This window comes from Schistocerca nitens, chromosome 1 (genome assembly GCF_023898315.1).
Source record: "Schistocerca nitens isolate TAMUIC-IGC-003100 chromosome 1, iqSchNite1.1, whole genome shotgun sequence".
NCBI lineage: Eukaryota > Metazoa > Arthropoda > Insecta > Orthoptera > Acrididae > Schistocerca > Schistocerca nitens.
In genome coordinates this window covers 744,012,204-744,038,447 of record NC_064614.1, presented here as the reverse complement: position 1 = coordinate 744,038,447, position 26,244 = coordinate 744,012,204, and the positions used below count along the sequence as shown (strand labels likewise).

Below are 26,244 nucleotides of genomic sequence, written 5' to 3'. Positions count from 1 at the left end.
TTACAGAATTTTGCCATACTCAATGATGGACTTAGCTGGTCAGGAGCATTTTACTTTTTGTATACATTGCAGCAACCCTCAGCTTATCAAAGAAAAATAACTCTTTTTGGGGTTATACATTCTGCTGGACTCAGGGGCATTTCTGTTGGCAACTATTAAATGCCTCTTAAGACTCTCACTGAGAACTTAGTTTTTACATGCCCATTGTTTCAATGGTGCAGCTAATATGTCTGAGTGGAACAATGGAGGGGGGGGATCCTTCAGGACCAGCCAAAGAGCTTTTTGCCATCCACTGCAGTAATAAATTTGTGTTTCTGGAATGACAGGAAGTTTCAAGACGCAGTGATCCATTTTATTTTCCAATGTGCTGGTAACTGTGAAAGACATATGACATAAAATTCTAGAATATGTATAAAGTGTCAATAAGAAAAAAATCCAAATCTATAAATTCAACAGCTGACATCAGTGTCCCCAGCCCAATAAGCTGTAAGGGTAAAATCTGTGAAGCATTGCAGGGAAAACTATGAATTGATCCAGAACACAGTAACGTAAGTATTGAACAAAGTAGAAACCAGGGTGGACTGTAACAATATTATGAAAAGATAGGCACAACAAAAATACTGTCAGAAAGTGAGCTTTTGACCAACAAGGCCTTTGCTGAAAATTGGCAACATATACACACACATTCACACAAATGCAACTCACACACACATGACCACAGTCTGTGCATGTTGAAACTGAGTCTGGCTTCAACAGCCAGTGACTGGTTCATGTGTGTGTGAGCTGTGTTTGTATGAGTGTGTGTGTGTGTGTGTGTGTGTGTGTGTGTGTGTTTGTTGTCTATTTTCAATTAAGGCCTTGTTGGCTGAAAGCTCACTTTCTGACAGTCTTTTTGTTGTGCCTAGCTGCAACTCAGCATCTCCACTATATGCTGAGTAGCAATTGTCATCTAAGTATTGAATGCACAGAGTTCAATCAGACGTGAAAGTCCTGTGAGACTGTGAAGCAGCTCGGAAAGTTTGATACTAGAATATGTATAAAGTGTCAATAAGAAAAAAATCCAAATCTATAAATTCAACAGCTGACATCAGCGTCCCCAGCCCAATAAGCTGTAAGGGTAAAATCTGTGAAGCATTGCAGGGAATGTAGTCACTATTGAATGTATCTACCTCTAGAGAATTGAAATTTTGATGCAGCCAGAGGAAAATGTTATGCAGACATTCTAAGAGCAGCTCTTGTGGTGAAACACACAGTAACATTGTCTGTTCCTGTACAGTTGTCCCATGAATGAAGAAGTAAGAAAGGTGTGTTTGAAATTCTTGATCTCTTTCTGAATAAGTTTGAGTGAAGGTTTGACGAATAAGATGTAAAGCAACTATCTCATCTTGAAGAGATCCTCCATCTATATGACATTTGGAAGAGTTACTTGGAGTAGACACACTGAACTTTGACATGGAAAGGCTTAATGTATAGCTCAAAATACTATGAACCATGTAATGCATCCTCTATTGTGAGACAAATTATTGCTGAGTGTAGTAGTGTTAAAATACCTGTTTCGGGAAGTTATCATCTCATCATTTTGACAATGACAGGTTCACTATCATTAACATCCTCTAAGAGATCATTCAATGCCTTGCTACAACTTAAGATTTGCCTCAGATCAACAACGACATCTTTGAGGCTTCATGTTCATCAAATCAGAGCTGGGAAAATTAATCTTACAGATGTTACGAAATAATTTGTTCTCAGACTGAGGAAAATAGAATTACATTCAGAAATTGTATGTAAAAAGTTTCATGTTAGACGAAATCACTGATTAGGTTTGATGGACCTGAACAGTCAAGTATTACATTTCTTGCCCCTCCACAATTGGTGAAGGGGTTTACCCCCCCCCCTGTCCCTCACTAAAAAAATGGTTGGCAGACCAATGGTTTCTTTGTTTCTTTTGTGTATGAGGAGTAGTGATAGTTTTAATGATCACTTCAAAAAATAAAGTTATATACTTAGTTTTTTTTTATGTCCTTGTACATACTGAAATCCCTGCAAATACATTATCTTATCTTGCTGCTAAAGAAACCAAAAGAAAGTAATGTAGCTTATTTATAAAGTGGAGTGCTGGGCAGTAATTTGTTTTTGGCAGCAGCAGAAATGTTGTAAGTGTGCTACACCAGTCAAGATGACTTCTTGTTGCTGAAACTGGTACACACTTATTGCAAACTTTCTGTTTCTGAGACACAAGTATCTTAATTTTAAAAATCAGTTTAACTTACTAAATGAACTGCAGGCCATTTTCTCCTTCTATTTATTTACGTTCCTCTCCATCCTGTCATTCTTGAACTGCTCTAAGTATAAAACTAAACATCTGGTTCTATGACTTGAATTCATTTCATTAATCGCATTAAGTGTGTTGGACAACAAGTGTGAAAGAAAGTGGCCATGGCCTATTCAGTGAAGCCATCATGGCATTTTCCCAGTACAGTTTAAGGAAATCTTGGAAAATAGTCTCTATGGTTATATTGGGATGTGAATTCCAGTCATTCCAAGTGAATTTACTATTCTTATCCTAGTGGTGTGTCTTGTTTACTAAAATAAGCAAAATTTTTACCTCCCATTAATGTCTATTTCTGCATACTTCAAACATTATGAATTTTAGCCAAAATATTTAAGATTAACACATAGCAATCATCAGTATTTTTTGTAGACCTTTTGTGCTGCATAGAAGAGGGTTGCCCAGAAAGTAATGCACCACTTTTTTTTTTTTCCCTGAGTCGGAAACAATGTGAAATGTTATGAATGTATTATTTGAAGTCTCCTGAGTGAGCGCGCCAAGTTTCTTTCATTTCCAACAGATAGTGTAGCTGGAGGACAGTTTCAAAATGGCGTTCGTAGGTGATGTACGTTACAATAAATGTGCTGTCATTGAATTTCTCACTGCAGAAAAAGAAACTGTGGGGAATATTCACAAATGCTTGGGTAAAGTTTGTGGAGCACCTGTTGTCAACAGAAGTACAGTTAGTCCCTGGGCAAGGAGGGTTAGGTCATCAGAAAGCGGCTCAGTGGGGTTCCATGGTCTGCAGCGGTCGGGAAGGACATCCACAGTGGTCACACCGACATGTTGCAGCGAGCTGATTTTGTCATTCGCCATTAAGGGATGCCGTTTATGGAAGACATTTTGAGGACAATGAGGAGATGGTTAACACAGTGAAGCACTAGCTCCACCATCACAACAAACATTAGTACTGACAGGACAGGGTGTACATGCCTTGTTTTGTGCTGGAGGACGGCCATAGAGCGGGATGGAGATTACGTGGAAAAATAGCGTATGTAGATAAAACACCTTTCTTTCATGTTTGTAGTTCTCATTATGTTCAGTAAAGAACAGTTGAAGAAAAGAAATGTGGTGCACTATTTTCTGGGCAACCCTTATATATTATTCACATTACATTGTTACAGTACTCATTTGTCTGAATTTTGTTAATCTCACTTTGCTTGTTATTCCCATATAGAAAGAAAACAGAACCATATGTTTCAACAGTGAAAGAAAACAAAATTGTATGTTCAAAAGTATTATTTATTTTGGCACATTAAACACACAGGTCAAACATGTATCAAACCTATAGTAAACACTACTACACTCTTGTGCCTTGATGAGTAAGAGAAATAACAATGATATTTGGTCCCAATAATTTTTGAGGTAGAGTGACTGAGTTATTGGGCTAGAAACTGGTCCAACTTATCCTTAAACATCAGTAAAATGTCAATGAAAAGCTATAAATGTTGACCTAATTACATTTTCTGTAAGTATATGTCTGACTTCATTGGTAGTCAACTATATATCATGTGTGGATGATATAAGTGGTGTGTCACCACTGAAGAAAGTAACAGTGTATGAAATAGGAAATTAAAAATTACCTAACTCGCAATGTTAAATTATGTGAATTCACAGAAACAGGCTCACAAAGTATACAATAGTGAACTGTCATATTCATGATACATACTCTCATTTCCTTAGAAGCAATGAAGGTACAGAAATGTGTTCAGCATGCTGATATTGTAATTGTATACAAATTACATATGTAATACATATATAAGATGGATTATATTAAGTAATGTGAAAAAATAGCTGTAGTAACAAACATAAATTGTAGGCTTGTAATTGTAAACAAAAATGAATACAATTTCATATTGAACAAAGGATAACAAATATATATTAAGTTCTGACATACAATGAGGAATGTTGACATAAACACACACAGAATAACCCAAAAGATATCAATAGTAAGTGATAACTTTGAAGCTTGAAAAGATAACTGCTGTAACCACTATCATTTTTTCACCTTTATTTTTACAAAGGATCACAATAGCACATTCAAGTGTATTCTCTTTTGCACTTATGAACTTGATAGTGTAACAAATTCATTTGTTCAAAAATAATTATATATGACAAACAAACAAAAACTGCTAACAAAAATGTGGTACACAATAAAGTTCATTGAATTTATGATAACGCTAATATAAAATGGTAATACATAAACAAATGGCAGTGTTTGTAGTTCTTAATGTATTTAAGCATATACATGATTGTACTTCCATTTTTTTGTATCTGGGTCAAGCACGAACAGTAATCTGTCACCAATCAGTTCGTCATAAGCATAATAAAAATCCATTATGTTCGCCACAAGCTTGTAGGCCACACTGAAACAGGAAAGCATAGACAGAAATAATAAGTCAAGCTTTACTAATTGTTGTTAAATAATAAGTGCAAGAAATTAATAATACAGTAATGTAATGAAAAGTAGCCAATCCAGTAATAGTATTAGAATGAAAGGCTATATTCCTGCCATATTTTTCAACATGGGCATTCTATTTTCCAAAAGACATCCACAGTGCAGTTCCTGAGATCTGACATGTTAAATTTGTGCTTGTTATGCTCCAGAATTGGTTACAATCACTTGCTATAACTAGTTCAGTCATTCAGCCTTAATAATCTCTCAGCTAAAATAATTCCATGTTCCTAGAATATACAGTTTACTTGCTCTTCATTGTGAAATATCCAACAAAATCTCGTTACTTGATAATATAAACAACAAATCAAATCTATGAACCCTTTCTGGCATAGCCAGTGAAGAAAACTGCAATTATAAGCTCGTGTAAGTTTTAAATTTAAATAGCTATGACACTCTTGAGTTTATTTCAGTACAACTGATATCAGTCTTTGCATGCAGAGACTTGAATATGTGGAATAGCTTAGCTTCACAAAATGTATTTGTGATATTACCTTTTGTAAATTTCTTTTCTTTTTAGAGTTATTCCTAATGCCTAATAGTGGTAATTTACATTTTGTATACATAATTTAACCAGCACTGATAAATGTAACTACTCATAAATGCATGTTTCTTTCGAGCTCCTCCAACAATGCCTATGCCACATTTCAGTGACAGTCAAGATGTTTTCCACTGAAGTGATATGTGACAATGCAACAGCAACCCACATTGATAGAGTGTGGAGGAATATAATTGAAGAAGCTTAAGTGGTTCACAATGGGATGACAACAATATAACACTGATACAGTTCTCTGATATATTGCCCGATGCAACATAGGGTTGTTGCTCCACACAAACGTATAGTATGAGGCATGGGGAGGGAAATGAGTCATCTGATGTGCATAAAAAGGTTTTTTTGTTGGTGAAACTGTAGTTAGTTTCTCAGTAAATCTTCTATGTTTTACCTAAAAATTAAAACTACTGTTTTTGGATTGGTGTGTGTTGTCTGTTATACAATCTTCTCATTCAATTTTGAGGAAATTATTCAGCAAAAAAAAAAAAAGATTATTATTTTGCATCTTATTGTCTGATGTCACAGTTTGATAGTGAACTAGTTTTCTTTTCACTATGGCCCATATCTATTGTGATACCTCTAAATTAAGTAAAACACAGCAAATATTTTGAAAAGTTTTCAGTAACAAATGTAGTCACTGGCCAATTTACGTTTTGCACCATTTAGGTCACGCTATGCTGTGTCCCAAATGTGGCTACCACATCAAAATCACTTTTAATGCTGGAAAGAGGGCCCTACGTCTCTCCAGGCTCAAGTAAATATGTGACATATTCTGAAGTTGTCCACAGTGAGGCTGGTAGCAACTGCAAGGCTATTGCCATTGCTGTGTCTTGTTACTTGTTGTACTGCTTCTGTGGTAGCATAAGTGTCACATCAATAACCATCATATTGTACAAACTTTATTGCAATGTATCCCCTCTGTGAGAACCCCACCATACATTCGTGAATACAGAGATGTTGTTCTGCAGCTTGATAAAATGTATTAGGGGCTTCAGTATGTAATGCATCACTTTTTTTCTGAAGAGCAGGTTGGTTTTATTCTGGATTCCAATACATCATTTTATTCCCATTCCTTTTGGCTACAAAACCCTATTTTCCAACATAATCTCTGTTCAGTGGGACAACCTTAGGTAACGTCACTGGGAAGGCCTATAAGTCCACATGGTACCACTCTACTGGTCAATATCAGAGCCAATGTCTTGCAGCATCAATAACCTCCCCATCATCCGCATAACTGCTTCCCGTGGAGTGCATCCTTCACTGGGCCAAACAGTTGGAAGTCAGACAGTGTGAGGTCCAGGCTGTAGGGTGGATGAGGAAGAACAGTCCAAAGGAGTTTTGTGAGCTTCTCTCCAAAGCCCAGGCTTGTGTGAGGCTTTGCACTGTTGTGGAGGAGCAAAAGTTTATTTGCATTTTTCTCATGGGGAACATATTGAAGTTATGTCTTCAGTTTCCTGTGGGTGGCACAATACACATCTGAGTTGTTGGTTGCACCATGAGGAAGGACATCAAATGGAATAACACCTTCCCAGAAGACCACCACCATGAGCTTACCAGTTGCGGGTCTGACTTTGAACTTTTGCTTTGGAGGAGAGATTACGTGGTGCCACTCAGTGGATTGACATTTTGTTTCCAGTTCAAGTGATGAACCATTGTTTCATCACCAGTGACAAAGGTCAACAAAAGATTATCATGATCAGCTTCATAACACACAAGCAATTCTGCACAGATGGTCCATTATTGCTCTTTATGGCCCCTGGTATCTTTGAGTACCTCAATTGTTGAATGAGTGTGTCGGCACTACTAACAGAGAATTCCATTTGAGAAGTTGGTTGTTTTTTTGTGACCCATTAATCACTGTGAATGGGAGTGTCCTCATGTTTCAACACTGCAGAAGTCACAGCTGTGTATGGCAGTCCAGCACGTGGGAGGTTGGACAGGTTTGCGCAACCTAGTTACGATAATGGCAGATGCCTTGCCCAGTGAGTCACTGCGATTGTGCTCACTGCCAGGTCTCCATAGACATTATGCAAGCACCTGTGAGTGTCTGCAATGATCTGGTTTTCTGCCAGAAGAAACTCAGTTGCAAGCTCTCTGCTTGAAACACACTTCCATTACAGGCACCATTTTGAAGGCTGCATATAGTGCCGCCACTTGCCATAACTTCATAGAACTATAGAGGCCGAAGCAGGAATATTCCACGAGGCCCCACAACAAATTCTTCATTTTTTCAGCTGAAATTCGCTGAACAAAAAAAAAAGTTTGTTGCATTACTTATTGAACACCCATTGTATAACATATAGTTGATGCAGAATAGATTTGTGAGTTGTGTATCTACATCCACGTACATACTCCACAGTCCACTGCATGGTGTATGGCAAAGGCTAACTTTTATTATTACAGTATAGTTCCGTTAATCTGAACTAATTGGAACCAGACCTTGTTCGGATTACCGATTTGTTCGGATTATCCAGAATCACGGCGACGAGTTTCTAGAATGAATTATACCAAGCAGATAAGTTGGTACACCATAGTAACAAATGGGAGCAATTGTGGGAATAATGGCTCACTCTCACTCCCTACGCTTGTTGTTGTGCATTGTTGAGATCTTTGTAGTGTCTGAGGTCAGTGCTCTGCCAGTTGGCTCGCAAAGTGCTTGGTTATGTTAGTTATTGATTGCTGGTATGCGTAATAGTTGTATTGTATTCATTCAGGTGTAATGGTGTACGTATTTTCGTCATGAGTAAATGGAAACATACAACGTTTTTAACTCTCAAAGAAAAACTGAATGCTTTGAAGTGGATAGACATTGGTGAGACTGTATCTAAACTGGTAACAGAACTGGGTGTCTTTAAAGCAATCATTTGTGATTGGAAGAAGAACCGAGTGAAGCTTGAACAGTCCTGTTCAACGTCTTTGGGAAAAACACTCAAAATTCAGCAGACTTTGAAACAGTCCCAGTACAATAAAGTGGATAAAGCTTTTTTCCTTTGGTTTACACAGGGATTCTTTTGAGTGGAGCACTGGTTCAGGAGAAGGCTGTTTACCTGAACAAGTTAATAAATGGTGATGAGTGTTTTAGTGCAAGTACGGGTTGGTTGGACAAATTCAAAAATGTCATAGAATCCATCAGCTAACAATTACTGGAGAGAAGCTTTCTTCTGACCATGATGCAGTGAAGGAATAGATGGGTGAGTTTGAAAAAATGATAAGAGGGGGAAAGTATTCTCCTCAACAAATTTATAACACTGATGAGACTGACCTTAATTTTAGGGCATTGCCAACAAAAAGCCTGGCATCAAAAGCAGAAGACCATGCTCCTGGTTTTAAAATGTGCAAAGATTGTGTGACTTTATTAGTGTGTAGCAACACTGCTGATAATCACAAGCCGTCTGTAATGCTGATCAGCAAATCTGCTAGGCCCAGAGCTTTTGAAAACTGCAACATGAAGTCCTTGCCTGTATATTATTGAAACCAGAAAAAAGTGTGGGTGGATGGTAAGCTGTTCAAAGAATGGTTTCACGGCCAGTTTGTTCCCTTTGTTTGATAGTTTTCTAAGGAGAATCATTTGTCTCCCCATGCAATCCTTTTGATTGATAATGTGCCATCTCACCCCTGCACTGAGGAACTATGAGATGGGAGAAATTGGGGATGAAGTTTTTCGCCAAATGTTACACCTGTTTTACAGACAATGGACCAGGGCAAACTGCAAACATTAAAACTGATTTACAGAAATCAATTTTTAAGAATGCTGATCCAAAATGATAGCATTCCTTTAGTGGACAAAATAAAAAAAGATTAATGTGAAGGATGTTTTTTATTGGGCTGCTGAGGCATGGCAGCATATTTCAGAAAATACTCTGAGAAAATTGTGGAGAAAACTGTGGACATCTCTTGAATATCAGGACAACCTAGTTGAAAATGAAGAGGAAAATCTACTACAAATGATACAGACAATCCCTGGATGTGAAGAAGCTAGTGAAGGAGATGTAGATGAGATGAGTGGATGGCAGCAGATGGGGCATGTGTGGAGAACCTTACTGATGCTGATATGGTTGCTGCTGTGACTTAAGACCAGGAAGAAGTGGACTGCTGTGATAGAAGTGACAATGAGGCTGAAAGCGACAAAGGAGAGCTGGTGCCACACAGTGACGCAGTAGAAGCCCTTGACCTCACACTACGTTATTTGGAGAAACAGTCCACTGCTACACCTGCTGATTTGATGTTTATGAGACGATGGTGCAACTGTGTATCGTATATCAGTGATATGATTCACTGATGACATTGCTATCCTCAGTAAATGTAAAGAAGAATTACAGGATGTGTTAGATGGAATGAAAATTAATGAATTTCAGACTATGGATAAAGAGGAAACTGAAGAAAGATGGAAGTAATGAGTAGCAGAAATGAGATTAGTAGTAAACCGAAAATCAAAATTGGTGACCACAAAGCAGACGTAGTTAAGGAATTGTGCTACCTTTGGAGGGGGAGACAGAGAAAGGGAGGGGGGGACACAGATGGATGGAGCAAGGAAGACATAGAAAGTATATTAGTATAGGCAAAGAGGATATTCCTAGCTAAAAATAGGGTCTTGAGGAATAAATTTTTGAGAATGAGCATTCGGAACACAGTATTGAGTGGCAGTGAATCATGAACAGTTGGAAAAGCAGACAAGAAGAAAATCAAAGCATTTGTGATGTGGTGCTATAGAAGAACATTGAGAATAATGTGGACTTATAAGGTACAGAATGACAAGTTTTTCTGCAGAATATGTGAAGAAAGGAACATACAGATACACTAACAAGAAGAAGGAACAGGGTGATAGGATTGTTAAGACACCAGGCCATAACTTCCATGGCACTAGAGGGTTAAAACTGTAGAGGACATAAAACGGTTAGACGACTTATGACTTAAAGAAAGGAAGCTTCAGTACACAAAATGAAAATCAAACTTCATTGCCATCAGTAATGCCCCCCCCCCCCCCACCCATTCCCACCAATATTAATGATAGCTATTTTTAAAACTCTATGTTTACACTTGTTATTCAATTCTTAAGTTTAATGTCAGTAGCCATCCTCAGTTATGAAAAAGATATATGAAAGCCAATAATGGTGCGTGTATGATATAAATGCGGTACAGCATGGTACTGTGGACTTATACTTTATTGGATGAATATATACACATATAAAATGACACATGACTATTCCCAATGGATGCTAAGTACAAAGTTAAGTCTCTGGTCAAGTCATAAATTTTACTTTAGAAAATGCATTTTAGCCATCAGGTAATGGTAATGTGATGAATGAAGCATCAGTTCAGAGGTGGTATAGCATGTAGATGGAAGAACGCTCACAATGAAGATTGCTTGTGCTGGACCTCAGTGGTGACCAATTGACTCAAAGCAAGGATTTAAACAAAAATTCAAGGAGATAGTCGTTTCACAATTAGTTGACTGCACTCATTCTCTCCAGACATTTCAAGACCTGTGTTGTGGAAGATTGTTAGTGCAGAACTAGGCTATAAAAATATGTACCAGGTGGGTTCCTCAAATTTTGTCAGATGAACACAAAATGAAATGAATAGCAGCTGCATTGACATTTCTCAGCCACTGTGAAAAGGATGGTGATGAATTTTTGAATCACATTGGCACTGGTGATGCAACTTGGATATCACATTTCACACCATAAACAAAGTGCCATTCAATGGAATGGTGGTATTCGCAATCCCCAACAAAGCCAAAAAAAGTTAAACAAAGATTGTGGCTGTGGTGTTTTTGTGCCTGTAAGAGTCTCCCGCTCATCGACTGCATACCTAGAGATGAGACCATAAAGGCAGCAGCCTACTGTCAGATGCTTCAATGACATCACTGCTCCATTGAACAAGTAGCATGGAATGATAACCAGTGGACTCATCCTTATTCACGATAGTGATCAGCCTCATGCAGCAGGAGGGACACAGGACTTGCTTCAGCAACTTCAGTGGGAAATGTTTTAAAATCTGCCTACATTTCAGACCTAGCACCAAGTGATTGCCATTTATTCCCCAAATTGAAAGATTTTTTTTATAGTGAAAAATGCTACAAAAGTGGTTATGAACTTAAAGAAGCCATTAATCAGTGGTTCAACAACTTGGCAACAACTAATTATGCAGAAGGCACAGAAAAGCTGGTGAAATGGTATGACAAGTGCCTAAATTTGAATAGCGACTACGCAGAAGAGTTGCTTGGGTATCAAATTGTTTGTAAAATACAGTTTCATTTAATTATGACAAATAAAAATTTCTGTAGAAAAAAACTTCTCTACTTTCCAAATGACCCTCATAGTTGATATCTTTCATTCTGAATGCTGTTTTGAGGTGATGTAACATGGACAAAAGCTGGTTTTACAAATATAAAAAAAAGGGAAGAGAAAACAGAAAAGCATGAGAAGACTAAATGCACTTGCAGAGCTTTCAATACAGAAAAATCCAGTGATGAAGGAGAAAGTTATTCACATTTTAATGCAAATTATAATAAAAGAAAGGATTTCATTTCCAAATGGATGGATCAAACTTCAACAGTAACAGTTTAGGTTAAAGTAAGTAAAAAGTGTTTGATTTTGTACTTTTATGATTTTATCAAGTTTCTAAGTAAATTTTCTGTTTTTATAAATTTTTATTTCCTTTTACACATTTTTAAAGCAAAGGCCGAAAATTTTATGGAGCTGCATCCCTACTAATTTTAGCTATGAGCCGTGACTGGTGCCATGCTTCTGATGCTCGGTGATAGTGTTTGCACTGACTGGCACTAATAAATGAATGAACACTGCAGAAGTAGATTTTTACTTTGTGAAATAATACGTGTTTAGAGTGTGTAGTGACTTATGTTGAGAAATTAGTGGAATCAAAACAGTATTGTACTCTAAGAATAAACTGAATAAAGGTGTACTATTTTAAACAGGCTATCTTGTATTTGGGTAGTTGGAAGCGCTAATTCCCATACTGTCATTCTAATTTAGGTTTTTTGTTGGTTCCCTAAATTATGCCAGACAAATAGGTTGGTTCTCACTGTAAGCCATGGCTGACTATCTGTCCAGTTCTGCCCAACTAGACCTGCAAGTGTGTAAATGCCTGTGCCTGAATACATGAATTATTTTTATAGTCTTCAGTTAATACAGTGACAGTCCACTATCCACCTGAAGGTGACACCCAGATGAATTATTCTACTGTACTATACTGTTACTATTACTACAACAACAACAACAACTCTGCTACTACTACTAGATTCGATCATCATATTCAGATAAATCACTGTATATCACATTTATATCTAAATCATTGAAGGTAACTGTGTCTAATAACAAACTGTCACTGGGCAATGCATTATATCTTTTAATTTGCAATGGAGACTACACTGTGGAAAGGTAATGAAAGCTGAATATCAAGTAACATCAATCAGCACTTCCGGTATTTGAGAGAATATCAATATTGAAATCTTTCAAAAGAGTCATCAGTTAGGAAGACTGTATAACCTGGTCAAAACTGTATCAGACATATTGTGAATTTCTCTTGATTTCAGGCTCAACCACATTCTGTGACACATTCGTTACCAGCATTAGCCTACATTAGACCCAGGGAACTTCTTCCTGTAAGTCTGCAGCTGGTGGTCATGCGGTAGCGTTCTCGCTTCCCATGCCCGGGTTCCCGGGTTTGATTCCCGGCGGGGTCAGGGATTTTCTCTGCCTCGTGATAACTGGGTGTTGTGTGATGTCCTTAGGTTAGTTAGGTTTAAGTAGTTCTAAGTTCTAAGGGACTGATGACCATAGATGTTAAGTCCCATAGTGCTCAGAGCCATTTGAACCATCTTCCTGTAACAAGACCATACACACACATGGTCTGTGGACCATTGAGTGATGGCATTGCAAGTCACTGAGGCTCTACTGACTCAGATGGTTTCATTTATTTATTTCAATATTCCTTGGGTCATAACAGTGATCTCTCACTATGATGTGGAACCCTCAATTAGTTTGTAAGTACAATATATTCTCTTAGATGAAAAATATACCAACATATTAAGGATTTAAACAAGTTTCTCTTCATTAGCTTTAAGCCATTAATCTATTTCTATAATTATATGTATTTACATAATAGAGGGAAACATTCCACATGGGAAAAATATATCTAGAAACAAAGATGCTGTAAGTTACCAAACGAAAGCGTTGGTATGTTGATAGAGACAATAACAAACACAAACAAACACACAAATTTCAAGCCTTCGCAACCCACGGTTGCTTCATCAGGAAAGAGGGAAGGAGAGGGAAAGACGAAAGGATGTGGGTTCTAAGGGAGAGGGTAAGGAGTCATTCCAATCCCGGGAGTGGAAGGTAATGAGCCAGCTTCATCCTAACTCACAACTTCTTCACATTCGAAGTCCAGACACACCAACAATTAAAGGGAACAGCCATGGGTACCAGGATGGCCCCCTCGTACGCCAACCTATTTATGGGTCAATTAGAGGAAGCCTTCTTGGTTACCCAGGCCTGCCAACCCAAAGTTTGGTACAGATTTATTGATGACATCTTCATGATCTGGACTCACAGTGATGAAGAACTCCAGAATTTCCTCTCCAACCTGAACTCCTTTGGTTCCATCAGATTCACCTCGTCCTACTCCAAATCCCATGCCACTTTCCTCTAGGTTGGCCTCCATCTGTCCAATGGCCAGCTTCACACATCCGTCCACATCAAACCCACCAACAAGCAACAGTACCTCCATTATGACAGCTCCCACCCATTCCATATCAACAGTCGCTTCCCTACAGCCTAGGTCTTCATGACAAACGAATCTGCTCCAGTCCTGAATCCCTGAACCATTACACCAACAACCTGAAAACAGCTTTCGCATCCCGCAACTAACCTCCCGACCTGGTACAGAAGCAAATAACCAGAGCTACTTCCTCATCCCCTCAAACCCAGAACCTCCCACAGAAGAACCCCACAAGTGCCCCACTTCTGACAGGATACTTTCCGGGACTGGATCAGACTCTGAATGTGGCTCTCCAGCAGGGATACGACTTCCTCAAATCCTGCCCTGAAATGAGATCCATCCTTCATGAAATCCTCCCTACTCCACCAAGAGCGTCTTTCCGCCGTCCACCTAACCTTCGTAACCTCTTGATTCATCCCTATGAAATCGCCAAACCACCTTCCCTACCCTCTGGTTCCTACCCTTGTAACAACCCCTGGTGTGAAACCTGTCCCATGCACCCTCCCACCACCACCTACTCCAGTCCTGTAACCTGGAAGGTGTACACGATCAAAGGCAGAGCCACATGTGAAAGCACCCACGTGATTTACCAACTGACCTGCCTACACTGTGAAGCTTTCTATGTGGAAATGACCAGCAACAAACTGTCCATTCGCATGAACGGACACAGGCAGACAGTGTTTGTGAGGATCACTCTGTGGCTAAACATGCCTTGGTGCACGGCCAGCACATCTGGGCACAGTGTTACACTGTCCGGGTTATCTGGATACTTCCCACTGACACCAACCTATCAGAACTCCGGAGATGGGAACTTGCCCTTCAATATATCCTCTCTTCCCGTTACCCACCAGGCCTCAACCTCCGCTAATTTCATGTTGCCGCCGCTCATACCTCACCTGTCATTCAACAACATCTTTGCCTCTGTACTTCCATCTCGACTGACATCTCTGCCCAAACTCTTTGCCTTTACAAATGTCTGCTTGTGTCTGTATATGTGCGGATGGATATGTGTGTGTGTGCGAGTGTATACCTGTTCCTTTTCCCCCCTAGGGTAAGGCTTTCCACTACTGGGATTGGAATGACTCCTTACCCTCTCCCTTAAAACCCACATCATTTCGTCTTTCCCTCTCCTTCCCTCTTTCCTGATGAAGCAACTGTGGGTTGCGAAAGCTTGAAATTGGTGTGTGTTTGTGTTTGTTATTGTCTCTATCAACATACCAAAGCTTTCGTTTGGTAAATTATATGTATTTAACTTTATATCCAAGTCCCCCTCTCCACACACACACACACACACACACACACACACACACACACACACACACACACACCTTGTTTTCAGAATAAAGTCTTTTGGGGCATGGAGTGAGAAGACAGGAAGCATAGTGTACTCACAAGTGAGGCGGCATGGGCAGTTCGAGGCCCTCATTACGTACACGGTCATACACCTCGTCATGATGGCGCTTGTGCTCATACCAGTCAACAGGCTTCCCTTGCTGGCAGATGTGAGACCGTATCTTGCAGAAGAGTGGCTCTGCATCATACAGATCTTGGTACTGCTCTGGCTGCAGCTCCAGTACTTCCCCTTCCACACGCACCTGCAACATGGAACACTGCACATGTCAACTCTGCTAGGTAGTGATTGGCACAATTGAGGACTTGATGGAACTCTGTTTTAAGAAGCAAAAGGAACTGAATACACGTCTCAGAACTTTCATGAGTTCAGCCTTGCTGGCAAGGCAACATATGCTTCAGTCAGACAGCAGGCTGTACTTGTAAGGTTCTTGGTTCTCAGGTATGTATCTGACACGCCTGCATCCATAAGGCCAGATTTAATGTCATATGCAGAACCTCTAAGGCATAAAGTTTTATGTACATGAAGCAAAGTAACATCCATTCTTGAAGATAGTTTTTCAGATAACATTTTACATTTTAAAAAATTTAAAAACATTAAAAAAGGTGTTTTGGATTAGTAGGCATTTTCATGTGATTTGTCCTGCTGAAGAGCACTTTTTTTTGCCTCACCTTATCATTCCTGCTTGAACTCATTATGGAGACAATCTACTAAAACTGCATAATATGAGTTGTCATTATTTTACTTTCTACAGATGATGCCTTGCACATCCCAAGAAACATCTGCCACTAGCCTTCCTACCATTGTAAATAGTTTCTTCTGTTTTGGTGCATATCCATGTTTGCAAACCAATTGGTTTGACTGTAGTTTTGCACCTAGTGTGTGACAATAGATGTATCTTTCACAATGTCAGACAGTCTTCACATACCACTTCAATGTTTTCATACATGATTTTGGAATGGCTTTCAAATTTTTTTCTTATCAGAATTATGCATTCATCCTTTTTATATGTAGAACTTCATTCGAGGTATATTCGTACTGAATGTTTACAATGTTAAGAATTTTTATTGCACTGGTTTTGTGGTGTGTCTATGTGAGGTAGGTCTCAAGACAGAAAAAATAACCCACTAGACAATAGAGTTAGAGAGGGACACCAGGTGCCATCATATGTCTGGAAAAGATAGGTTGTTGACCTATAACTCAGGGATAATGTGCAATGGACAGGCCTCCAGATAAGATGATTTGTCACTTAACAGGATGTGGTGTTTCTGTGAGCTAAACTAAATGTTACACAGGAATGCTTACAAAAGGAACTTATATAGTAAATGTATTTTAGCATGGGAAAGGGGGGTGTTACACAACAGTGACCAAAGTTGCTTTTGAATAATTATATTGGTGTGATGAATAATATGAGCTTGCTAATAAGATATAATGATGAATTTTCCTCAGAGATAACTCAACTCATTCAGGAACATTACTGCTAACTCTAGATATCGGATCCAGCTCTCGTCATAGCTATAGGCTTGTTACAGTAGTTGCCTGCTGACTTGTATGTGGCTGCTTAGCATCAGTGCATCATCCACAAACTGCCTATTAATGAAAAGCACTATGCACTGAAATTAAAGTCCACCTGCCAATATTCTATTTGTCTCAAAGTAATTAAAAACACCCATTACAGTGATTCTGAGATGATTATTAATGTAATGGACATATTAGTATTTCATTTTAATCCAAGTATATGATGGGACAATGTCAGTTGTTTCAGAATAATTTTTGTAATGGACATCTGAAATCAATTTAGATGTGATTAAAAAAACATTTTGTGCAAATAAGAACAATTATAATGTACTTTAATAACATTCCTGCATCTGGAGAAACTAATCCTTTCATTAGTTATTGATTGGAAATGCTGCACTCAGCTTTAATTTTTATAACTGATAAATGTACATTGTGTAATATATATCATTTTAACAGGTTGGAAAGTATGGTATCAACACTTGATCATCTCATGTAAAGTAAATTCCTGATCTAAAATTAACAGTAAAACTATGCACTCCATCTTCTATCATGATGCTATAGATTTTTAGCCTTAATTCTCAGAAGCAACTTACTTCTGTCATACGCTGCAGCACTTGTTCTACTATTATTAATGACAACTAAAAGACACTCACATATAGCGCTTTCAGCCACAGCCTTCACCTGTAAAAGAGGCACGCGCGCGCGCGCGCCCACACACACAAACACACACACACACACACACACACACACACACACACACACACACACACACTGAAACACAAGCAAGCACACCTCATGCCTACACGACCACCAACTCCTGCATCCTGACCCGCAATGCCATTCCAGTCCGAGATGCTGGAGTTGGTGGTCATGTTTACATGACATGTGCTTCCTAACCTGTACTTACCGTCCCAAAATCTCAGCACTCTCTTCAAGTCCATCTGTGTTTTACTGGTGAAGGCTGTGGCCAAAAGCTATAAGTGCCTTTTAATTGTGCCTGTCTGCAACTTGATGTGTCTTCATTATGGTAATTAGGACTCTGTCTTTTTCCTACTGTGTTGATATTCCTACCTGGAGTTTCCATGTTTGTTATTAATGACATTTATTCATTAATAAACAGATTTACATGATGACACTTCACCCTAATGAGTTTCCCTTAACTAGATTTATACCTGGATGGCAATTCACTTTTTAAATAAAGATATTTTCTTATTGCATAATACTATGCAAGCAACACTAGTAATTTTAAGAAAGTTGCCAGCAAAAACCTGCATGTGGAATTGAAAGTTTGAACAAAATTATTACAAGAAGCACACTTACCAAAACTCACAGTGAATAACAAAATTTGACCACAATTTTGTAAATAGTAATTTTGAAAATGAAGTCTCCAGCGGTAGAAGGTGGTGTAAGAGAGTATGTGTACATGTCAGCTACATGGTGAAGAGGGCTCTTGTGGAGTGTTTTATGGAAAGAAAACTAAGAAATCAGAATACATAGACATTTGCTGATACTATTTACTCCAGGAACGGTGTTTTCCAAAGAGTGAGGAATCCCAATGTGTCAAAGATTGCAAGCAAGTGAGGTGACTCAGTGGTTAAGTCGTATGTAACACATTCAGGAAGACTGGGCTTTATTTCCTTGTTACAAGATTTAAGTTTTCCATTGTTTCCCTAAATTGCTTAAGCCATATGTCAGGATCTCTCAATTTTCTTCTCTGTCCTTTCCCAATCCGATCTTGTGCTTTGAGGCCCTAACAGCCTTGTCATTGATGGACCTGTAAACTGTAATTTACTTTCTTCTGGAGAATCTGTGTACACTCTGCTGATGGCTTTATAATGTTTTTGTATAAACTGTGAAGATAAGACCCAATTACTACATCATATATGGGGCAAATAGTCAGCTATTACTTTCACATTTCATCAGTTGGTGGAATGGTTAGGCCACCAACGTGTTCCCCAGATAACACTTGGTAAGAATGTATTGAGCTTAGAGGCAACAGGTTGGACAAAGTCTTGTGTACTTGTACAATTGCAGTCATGTGTTGCTTTTAAGAGGCTAAAAGACATTCTAATAATGTTGGTCAGCTTATTAAGGGTCAGCCTACAATCCAAGATGCTCTACACTGCCAATGTGACTAAATCCTCTCCTCCTGTATGCTGATGATCTCTATTTCCTAACCTGTACTCACCCTCCCGAAATCTCAGAAGTCTCTTCAAGTCCATCTCATTCAGATTACCTTCTGGTACAACCACTGGCTATTCAAGATCAACTCTTCCCAGATCCAGGTAATGATTAGAGGACAAACTGCCCATAACTTATGCCTCAATATCTTCCAGTTCATCATTTACACCCGTTATGTCCACTTAACCAAAACATTAAAATATCTCAAAGTAGCTCTCGACCAGAAACTATCATGGAAGACCGTCTATTAAACATACAACAGAATACCCAAAATTTACTAAAACTTCTAACCAGGTGAACGTAGGGTTTGCATCCCTCACATATACTACACACCTTCAAGGCCTTAATCTGACATATTAATTAAGCTATATCACCAGGACTTCCATGGAACCTAAATTCTATCATTCACTGTAAATTCTCGAATGGCATGCACTGAGCCTCACCTTTACATCCACCTTCTGTACCCCACCCAAATCCTGTATGATCCTATAAATTCTCCAACCTGCTATCACACATTGGACTTCTGCATATTTCCTGCACTTCCAGTTTATTTGACATCAACCTCTCAATCATTTCTCCTCCAATTGCCAACCCTCATACTCTGCCACACTTTCATTGGCACATCCCTGTCAACATTATGCATCATGCACACTGTCCACATCTTATTGCAATGAAACATCTCCCAACTTAACCACTAAATCTGCCCAGAGACCTACCCATCCAGCTCCATCAGAATACTCTTTTTCCTCTTCTTATCCACACTGTCCTCCCCCCCTCCTACCCACCCAGCAGTTTTATCCAAAGTCATCATCCCTCTGGCAATGAACACCGCAGGTTTCGAATCTGCGCCAGACGGCATGGAACTTGATCACAACTAGAGGTCTCTGGTCTCTGCAGCAGTCGCGCCATATGCTGTGGCTGCGCGCACTCCTGGCCCCAAATATAATGTGAGGGCGCCACTGTGGAGCACGTGATATGCGATCCCAGTGGCCAATAGCGACATACCCTGTCGTGTATTTAGGGAGCTGCCTCTCATTCAGCAAGGCAGTCTGGTATACACGTTGAGTTGGTTGATATCTCACTGACAGACATCATGTTTACGTTGCGTGTGCTTACTCCCCGTTTACAAGTGGACATTGTTTTGATTCCGTGAGGTTACCTCTTGTGATGCCATTGCTTAATACTTTGTTGTTGATCTTTGTTTCTTGCTCGGTTGTCTGTCATCGTGCTTGTCCTTCCATTCCTGTTCGTCTGTTTTGTTTGTTCGCAGGCCGCTCCCACTTGGTCCCGCCACATTTTCGTTAGCGGCAACTCCGTGACCGTTCCTGTCACGGTTATAACACTCCCCATTTTTTCCATCCTACATCCTTAAAAAATAAATAATAATAGTAGTAGTAATAAAGAATAGGCCTCCGGTATGTTCCGCCAGTCGTAAAAGGCGACGAAAAGAACAAACCACTAATAGGGCTAACCCACCTTTTAGTGTGATTAGTTGGTTCAGGACAGAACTAAAGAAGCCTCGGACAAGCGCCGTCATGGTCGGGGATGACGCTTGAACTCTATGCCCGCCCACAATGGTAACGACACTGCTAGCCAACTGGAAAATGATTTAAATCCAAATAGAGGTGTTTTGCAGGATATGCTTCCTGCAACCACCCTAGAAGGAAAACAAAGACAGAGGGTGAGATGGTCAGATGAAGTTAATCGACACCTCATGTTCTGTTATTACCAAGCAACAAACCTAGGAACCAACACAACTAGATACAGATCACAAGTATACACAACATTTATTACCAGATACCCAGAATTAAAACTTTTAACAGAACAACGACTAGCTGATCAGATCCGTGTAATAATCAAAAATAACAGGATACCCCAGTCAGAATTAGAAAAGATCAAACAACAAGTACAACAAATACTGGAACAAAATAATGTGCAATCAGAAGAAGAAGAAAATACAGTAATGGACTCAAACATCCCAGAGCAAACAAACAAAGAACAACACGCATCAATTAAACAATCAGAGGAAAACGAAATCTTAAGACAGCCACCAGAACAAGTACAAATAGAACACGAAGTGACAAACATGTTAGATATAGAAGAAAAATTTCAGCTGACATATATAGAATACAAAGACACAAATACAGACATTGGACCCTTCTTGCATAGACCGCCAAATAACCCACAAGTCGAAACAACAATAAAAACTATCAACACAATCATACACAACAAAATAAATGAAAACACAACTATGGAAGAGGTACAACTACTGGTTTATATAGGAGCACTCACTACACTAAATGTACACACTAGGCAGAGATCAGAACCAACCAACACTCAGAAGAAACCCACAAAACCAGCATGGCAACACAGGCTACAGATCAGAATATAAAAACTGAGAAAAGACATCGGACAGCTAACACAATTTATAAGAAATGAAATGTCAGAAAAAAAAAAACGAAAAAGGTTAGGTAAAATCTCACAACAAGAAGCGATAGAGCAATTAGATGAAAAGAAGCAGATATTACAAGCATTGGCCAAACGACTTAGAAGATACAAAAAAAGTGAAAATAGAAGGAAACAAAACCAAACATTCAACACAAACCAAAAGAAATTTTACCAGACAATAGATAACACACACATTAAAATAGACAATCCACCAAACATAACAGACATGGAACACTTCTGGAGCAACATATGGTCAAACCCGGTACAACATAACAGGCATGCATGGTGGATACAAGCAGAAATAGACACATACAAGATGATACCACAAATGCCTGAAGTGATAATTTTGCAACATGAGGTCACCCAAGCAATTAATTCTACTCACAATTGGAAAGCCCCTGGAAAAGATAAAATAGCAAATTTCTGGCTAAAGAAGTTCACCTCAACACATTCACATCTAACTAAATTATTTAACATATGTAAAAACAAAGATGATGTGACTTACCGAACGAAAGTATGTAATGGGTTGAAGGTGTTACATGCAGTCTCCCATCCTTCATCAAAGACACCAACCACTTTCTCGAACGCCTGGAATCCTTACCCAATCTGTTACCCCCGGAAACCATCCTTGTAACCATTGATGCCACTTCCTTATACACAAATATTCCGCACGTCCAGGGCCTCGCTGCGATGGAGCACTTCCTTTCACGCCGATCACCTGCCACCCTACCTAAAACCTCTTTCCTCATCACCTTAGCCAGCTTCATCTTGACCCACAACTTCTTCAATTTTGAAGGCCAGACATACCATCAATTAAAGGGAACAGCCATGGGTACCAGGATGGCCCCCTCATACGCCAACCTATTCATGGGTCGCTTAGAGGAAGCCTTCTTGGTTACCCAGGCCTGCCAACCCAAAGTTTGGTACAGATTTATTGATGACATCTTCATGATCTGGACTCACAGTGAAGAAGAACTTCAGAATTTCCTCTCCGACCTCAATTCCTTTGGTTCCATCAGATTCACCTGGTCCTACTCCAAATCCCATGCCACTTTCCTTGACGTTGACCTCCACCTGTCACACGTCCGTCCACATCAAACCCACCAACAAGCAACAGTACCTGCATTATGACAGCTGCCACCCATTCCACATCAAACGGTCCCTTCCCTACAGCCTAGGTCTTCGTGGCAAACGAATCTGCTCCAGTCCGGAATCCCTGAAACATTACACCAACAACCTGACAACAGCTTTCGCATCTCGCAACTACCCTCCCGACCTGGTACAGAAGCAAATAACCAGAGCCACTTCCTCATCCCCTCAAACCCAGAATCCCCCACAGAAGAACCACAAAAGTGCCCCACTTGTGACAGGATACTTTCCGGGACTGGACCAGACTCTGAATGTGGCTCTCCAGCAGGGATACGACTTCCTCAAATCCTGCGCTGAAATGAGATCCATCCTTCATGAAATCCTCCCCACTCCACCAAGAGTGTCTTTCCGCCGTCCACCTAACCTTTGTAACCTGTTAGCTCATCCCTATGAAATCCCCAAACCACCTTCCCTACTCTCTGGCTCCTATCCTTGTAACCGCCCCCGGTGTAAAACCTGTCCCATGCACCCTCCCACCACCACCTACTCCAGTCCTGTAACCCGGAAGGTGTACACGATCAAAGGCACAGCCACATGTGAAAGCACCCACGTGATTTACCAACTGACCTGCCTACACTGTGATGCATTCTATGTGGGAATGACCAGCAACAAACTGTCCATTCGCATGAATGGACACAGGCAGACAGTGTTTGTTGGTAATGAGGATCACCCTGTGGCTAAACATGCCTTGGTGCACGGCCAGCACATCTTGGCACAGTGTTACACCGTCCGGGTTATCTGGATACTTCCCACCAACACCAACCTATCCGAACTCCGGAGATGGGAACTTGCTCTTCAATATATCCTCTCTTCCCATTACGCACCAGGCCTCAATCTCCGCTAATTTCAAGTTGCCGCCACTCATACCTCACCTGTCATTCAACACCATCTTTGCCTCTTCACTTCCGCCTCGACTGACATCTCTGCCCAAACCCTTTGTCTTTAAATATGTCTGCATGTGTCTGTATATGTGTGGATGGATATGTGCATGTGTGCGAGTGTATACCTGTCCTTTTTTCCCCCTAAGGTAAGTCTTTCCACTCCCGGGATTGGAATGACTCCTTACCCTCTCCCTTAAAACCCACATTCTTTCGTCTTTCCCTCTCCTTCCCCTCTTTCCTGATGAGGCAACAGTTTGTTGCGAAAGCTTGAATTTTGTGTGTGTGTTTGTGTTTGTTTGTGTGTCTATCGACCTGCCAGCGCTTTCGTTCGGTAAGTCACATCATCTTTGTTTTTACATATATTTTTCCCACGTGGAATGTTTCCCTCTATTATATTAAATTATTTAACAGTTACATTGCAGCTCCATACACATTCCCTGATACACTTACACATGGAATAACTTATCTGAGACCTAAAGATCAAGCAGACACAGCAAACCCAGCTAAATATCGCCCCATAACATGCCTACCAACAATATACAAAATATTAACTTCAGTCATTACACAGAAATTAATGACACATACAACACAGAACAAAATTATAAATGAAGAACAAAAAGGCTGGTGCAAAGGAGCACGAGGATGTAAAGAGCAACTGATAATAGATGCAGAGGTGACATATCAAGCTAAAACTAAACAAAGGTCGCTACACTACGCATACATTGATTACCGAAAAGCTTTTGATAGTGTACCCCACTCATGGTTACTACAAATATTGGAAATATGCAAAGTAGATGCTAAATTGATACAGTTCCTAAACATAGTAATGAAAAATTGGAAAACCACACTTAATATCCAAACAAATTCAAATAATATCACATCACGGCCAATACAGATCAAGCGTGGAATATACCAAGGAGACTCATTAAGTCCTTTCTGGTTCTGCCTTGCTCTGAACCCACTATCCAACATGCTAAATAATACAAATTATGGATACAATATTACTGGAACATACCCACACAAAATCACACATTTGCTATACATTGATGATCTAAAACTACTGGCAGCAACAAATCAACCAATTACTATAGATAACAGAAGTATTCAGCAATGATATAAATATGGCTTTTGGAACAGACAAATGTAAGAAAAATAGCATAGTCAAGGGAAAACAGACTAAACAAGAAGATTACATATTGGATAACCACAGCGATTGCATAGAAGCGATGGAAAAAACAGATGCCTATAAATATCTAGGATACAGACAAAAAATAGGAATAGATAATACAAATATTAAAGAAGAACTAAAAGAAAAATATAGACAAAGACTAACAAAAATACTGAAAACAGAATTGACAGCAAGAAACAAGACAAAAGCTATAAATACTTACGCTATACCAATATTGACCTACTCATTTGGAGTAGTGAAATGGAGTAACACAGACCTAGAAGCACTCAATACACTTACACGATCACAATGCCACAAATATAGAATACATCACATACATTCAGCAACAGAAAGATTCACATTAAGCAGAAAGGAAGGAGGAAGGGGATTTATCGACATAAAAAACCTACATTATGGACACGTAGACAATTTAAGAAAATTCTTCCTAGAACGAGCAGAAACTAGCAAAATACACAAAGCAATCACTCATATAAATACATCGGCTACACCACTGCAATTTCATAACCACTTCTACAACCCTTTAGATCACATAACATCAACAGATATGTAGAAAGTAAATTGGAAAAAGAAAACACTACATAGCAAGCACCCGTATCATCTAACACAGCCACACATCGATCAAGACGCATCCAACACATGGCTAAGAAAAGGCAATATATACAGTGAGATGGAAGGATTCATGATTGCTATACATGATCAAACAATAAACACCAGATATTACAGCAAGCATATTATTAAAGAACCCAATACCACAACAGATAAATGCAGACTTTGCAAACAACAAATAGAAACAGTAGACCACCTCACAAGCGGATGTACAATACTAGCAAATACAGAATACCCCAGAAGACATGACAATGTAGCAAAAATAATACATCAACAGCTTGCCTTACAACATAAACTTATAAAACAACATGTTGCCACATACAAGTATGCACCACAAAATGTACTGGAGAATGATGAATACAAATTATACTGGAACAGAACCATTATAACAGATAAAACAACACCACATAACAAACCTGACATCATACTCACCAATAAAAAGAAGAAATTAACACAACTAATCGAAATATCCATACCCAATACAACAAATATACAAAAGAAAACAGGAGAAAAAATTGAAAAATACATCCAACTGGTTGAGGAAGTCAAGGACATGTGGCATCAGGATAAAGATGACATTATACCAATTATACTATCAGCTACAGGAGTCATACCACACAATATCCACCAGTACATCAATGCAATACAGCTACATCCAAACTTATATATACAACTACAGAAATCCATAATTATTGATACATGTTCAATTACCCGAAAGTTCCTAAATGCAATGTAACATATACTGTACAGTTAAAAGGAAGTGACGCTTGATCAAGGTCTGCGTCACTTTCCATTTTTAACCAGACGTAACGTCTGAGAAAGTAAAGAAATAATAATAATAA

At 39.2% G+C, this 26,244-nt stretch overlaps 1 protein-coding gene across 1 annotated transcript in view; it reads right to left on the bottom strand.

Moving 5' to 3' along the window:
• Positions 1-3,550: 3,550 nt before the first annotated feature.
• The window catches only part of LOC126236949 (pyridoxine/pyridoxamine 5'-phosphate oxidase-like), a 184,837-nt gene continuing 162,143 nt past the window's right edge, over positions 3,551-26,244 (bottom strand). Inside the window, exons 5-6 of the mRNA XM_049946648.1 lie at positions 15,472-15,674; positions 3,551-4,695 (exon numbers count right to left, since the gene is read on the bottom strand). Of these exons, the coding sequence (XP_049802605.1) occupies positions 4,566-4,695; positions 15,472-15,674 (333 nt within the window). The 3' untranslated portion in view covers positions 3,551-4,565. The remainder of the gene's footprint in view (positions 4,696-15,471; positions 15,675-26,244) is intronic.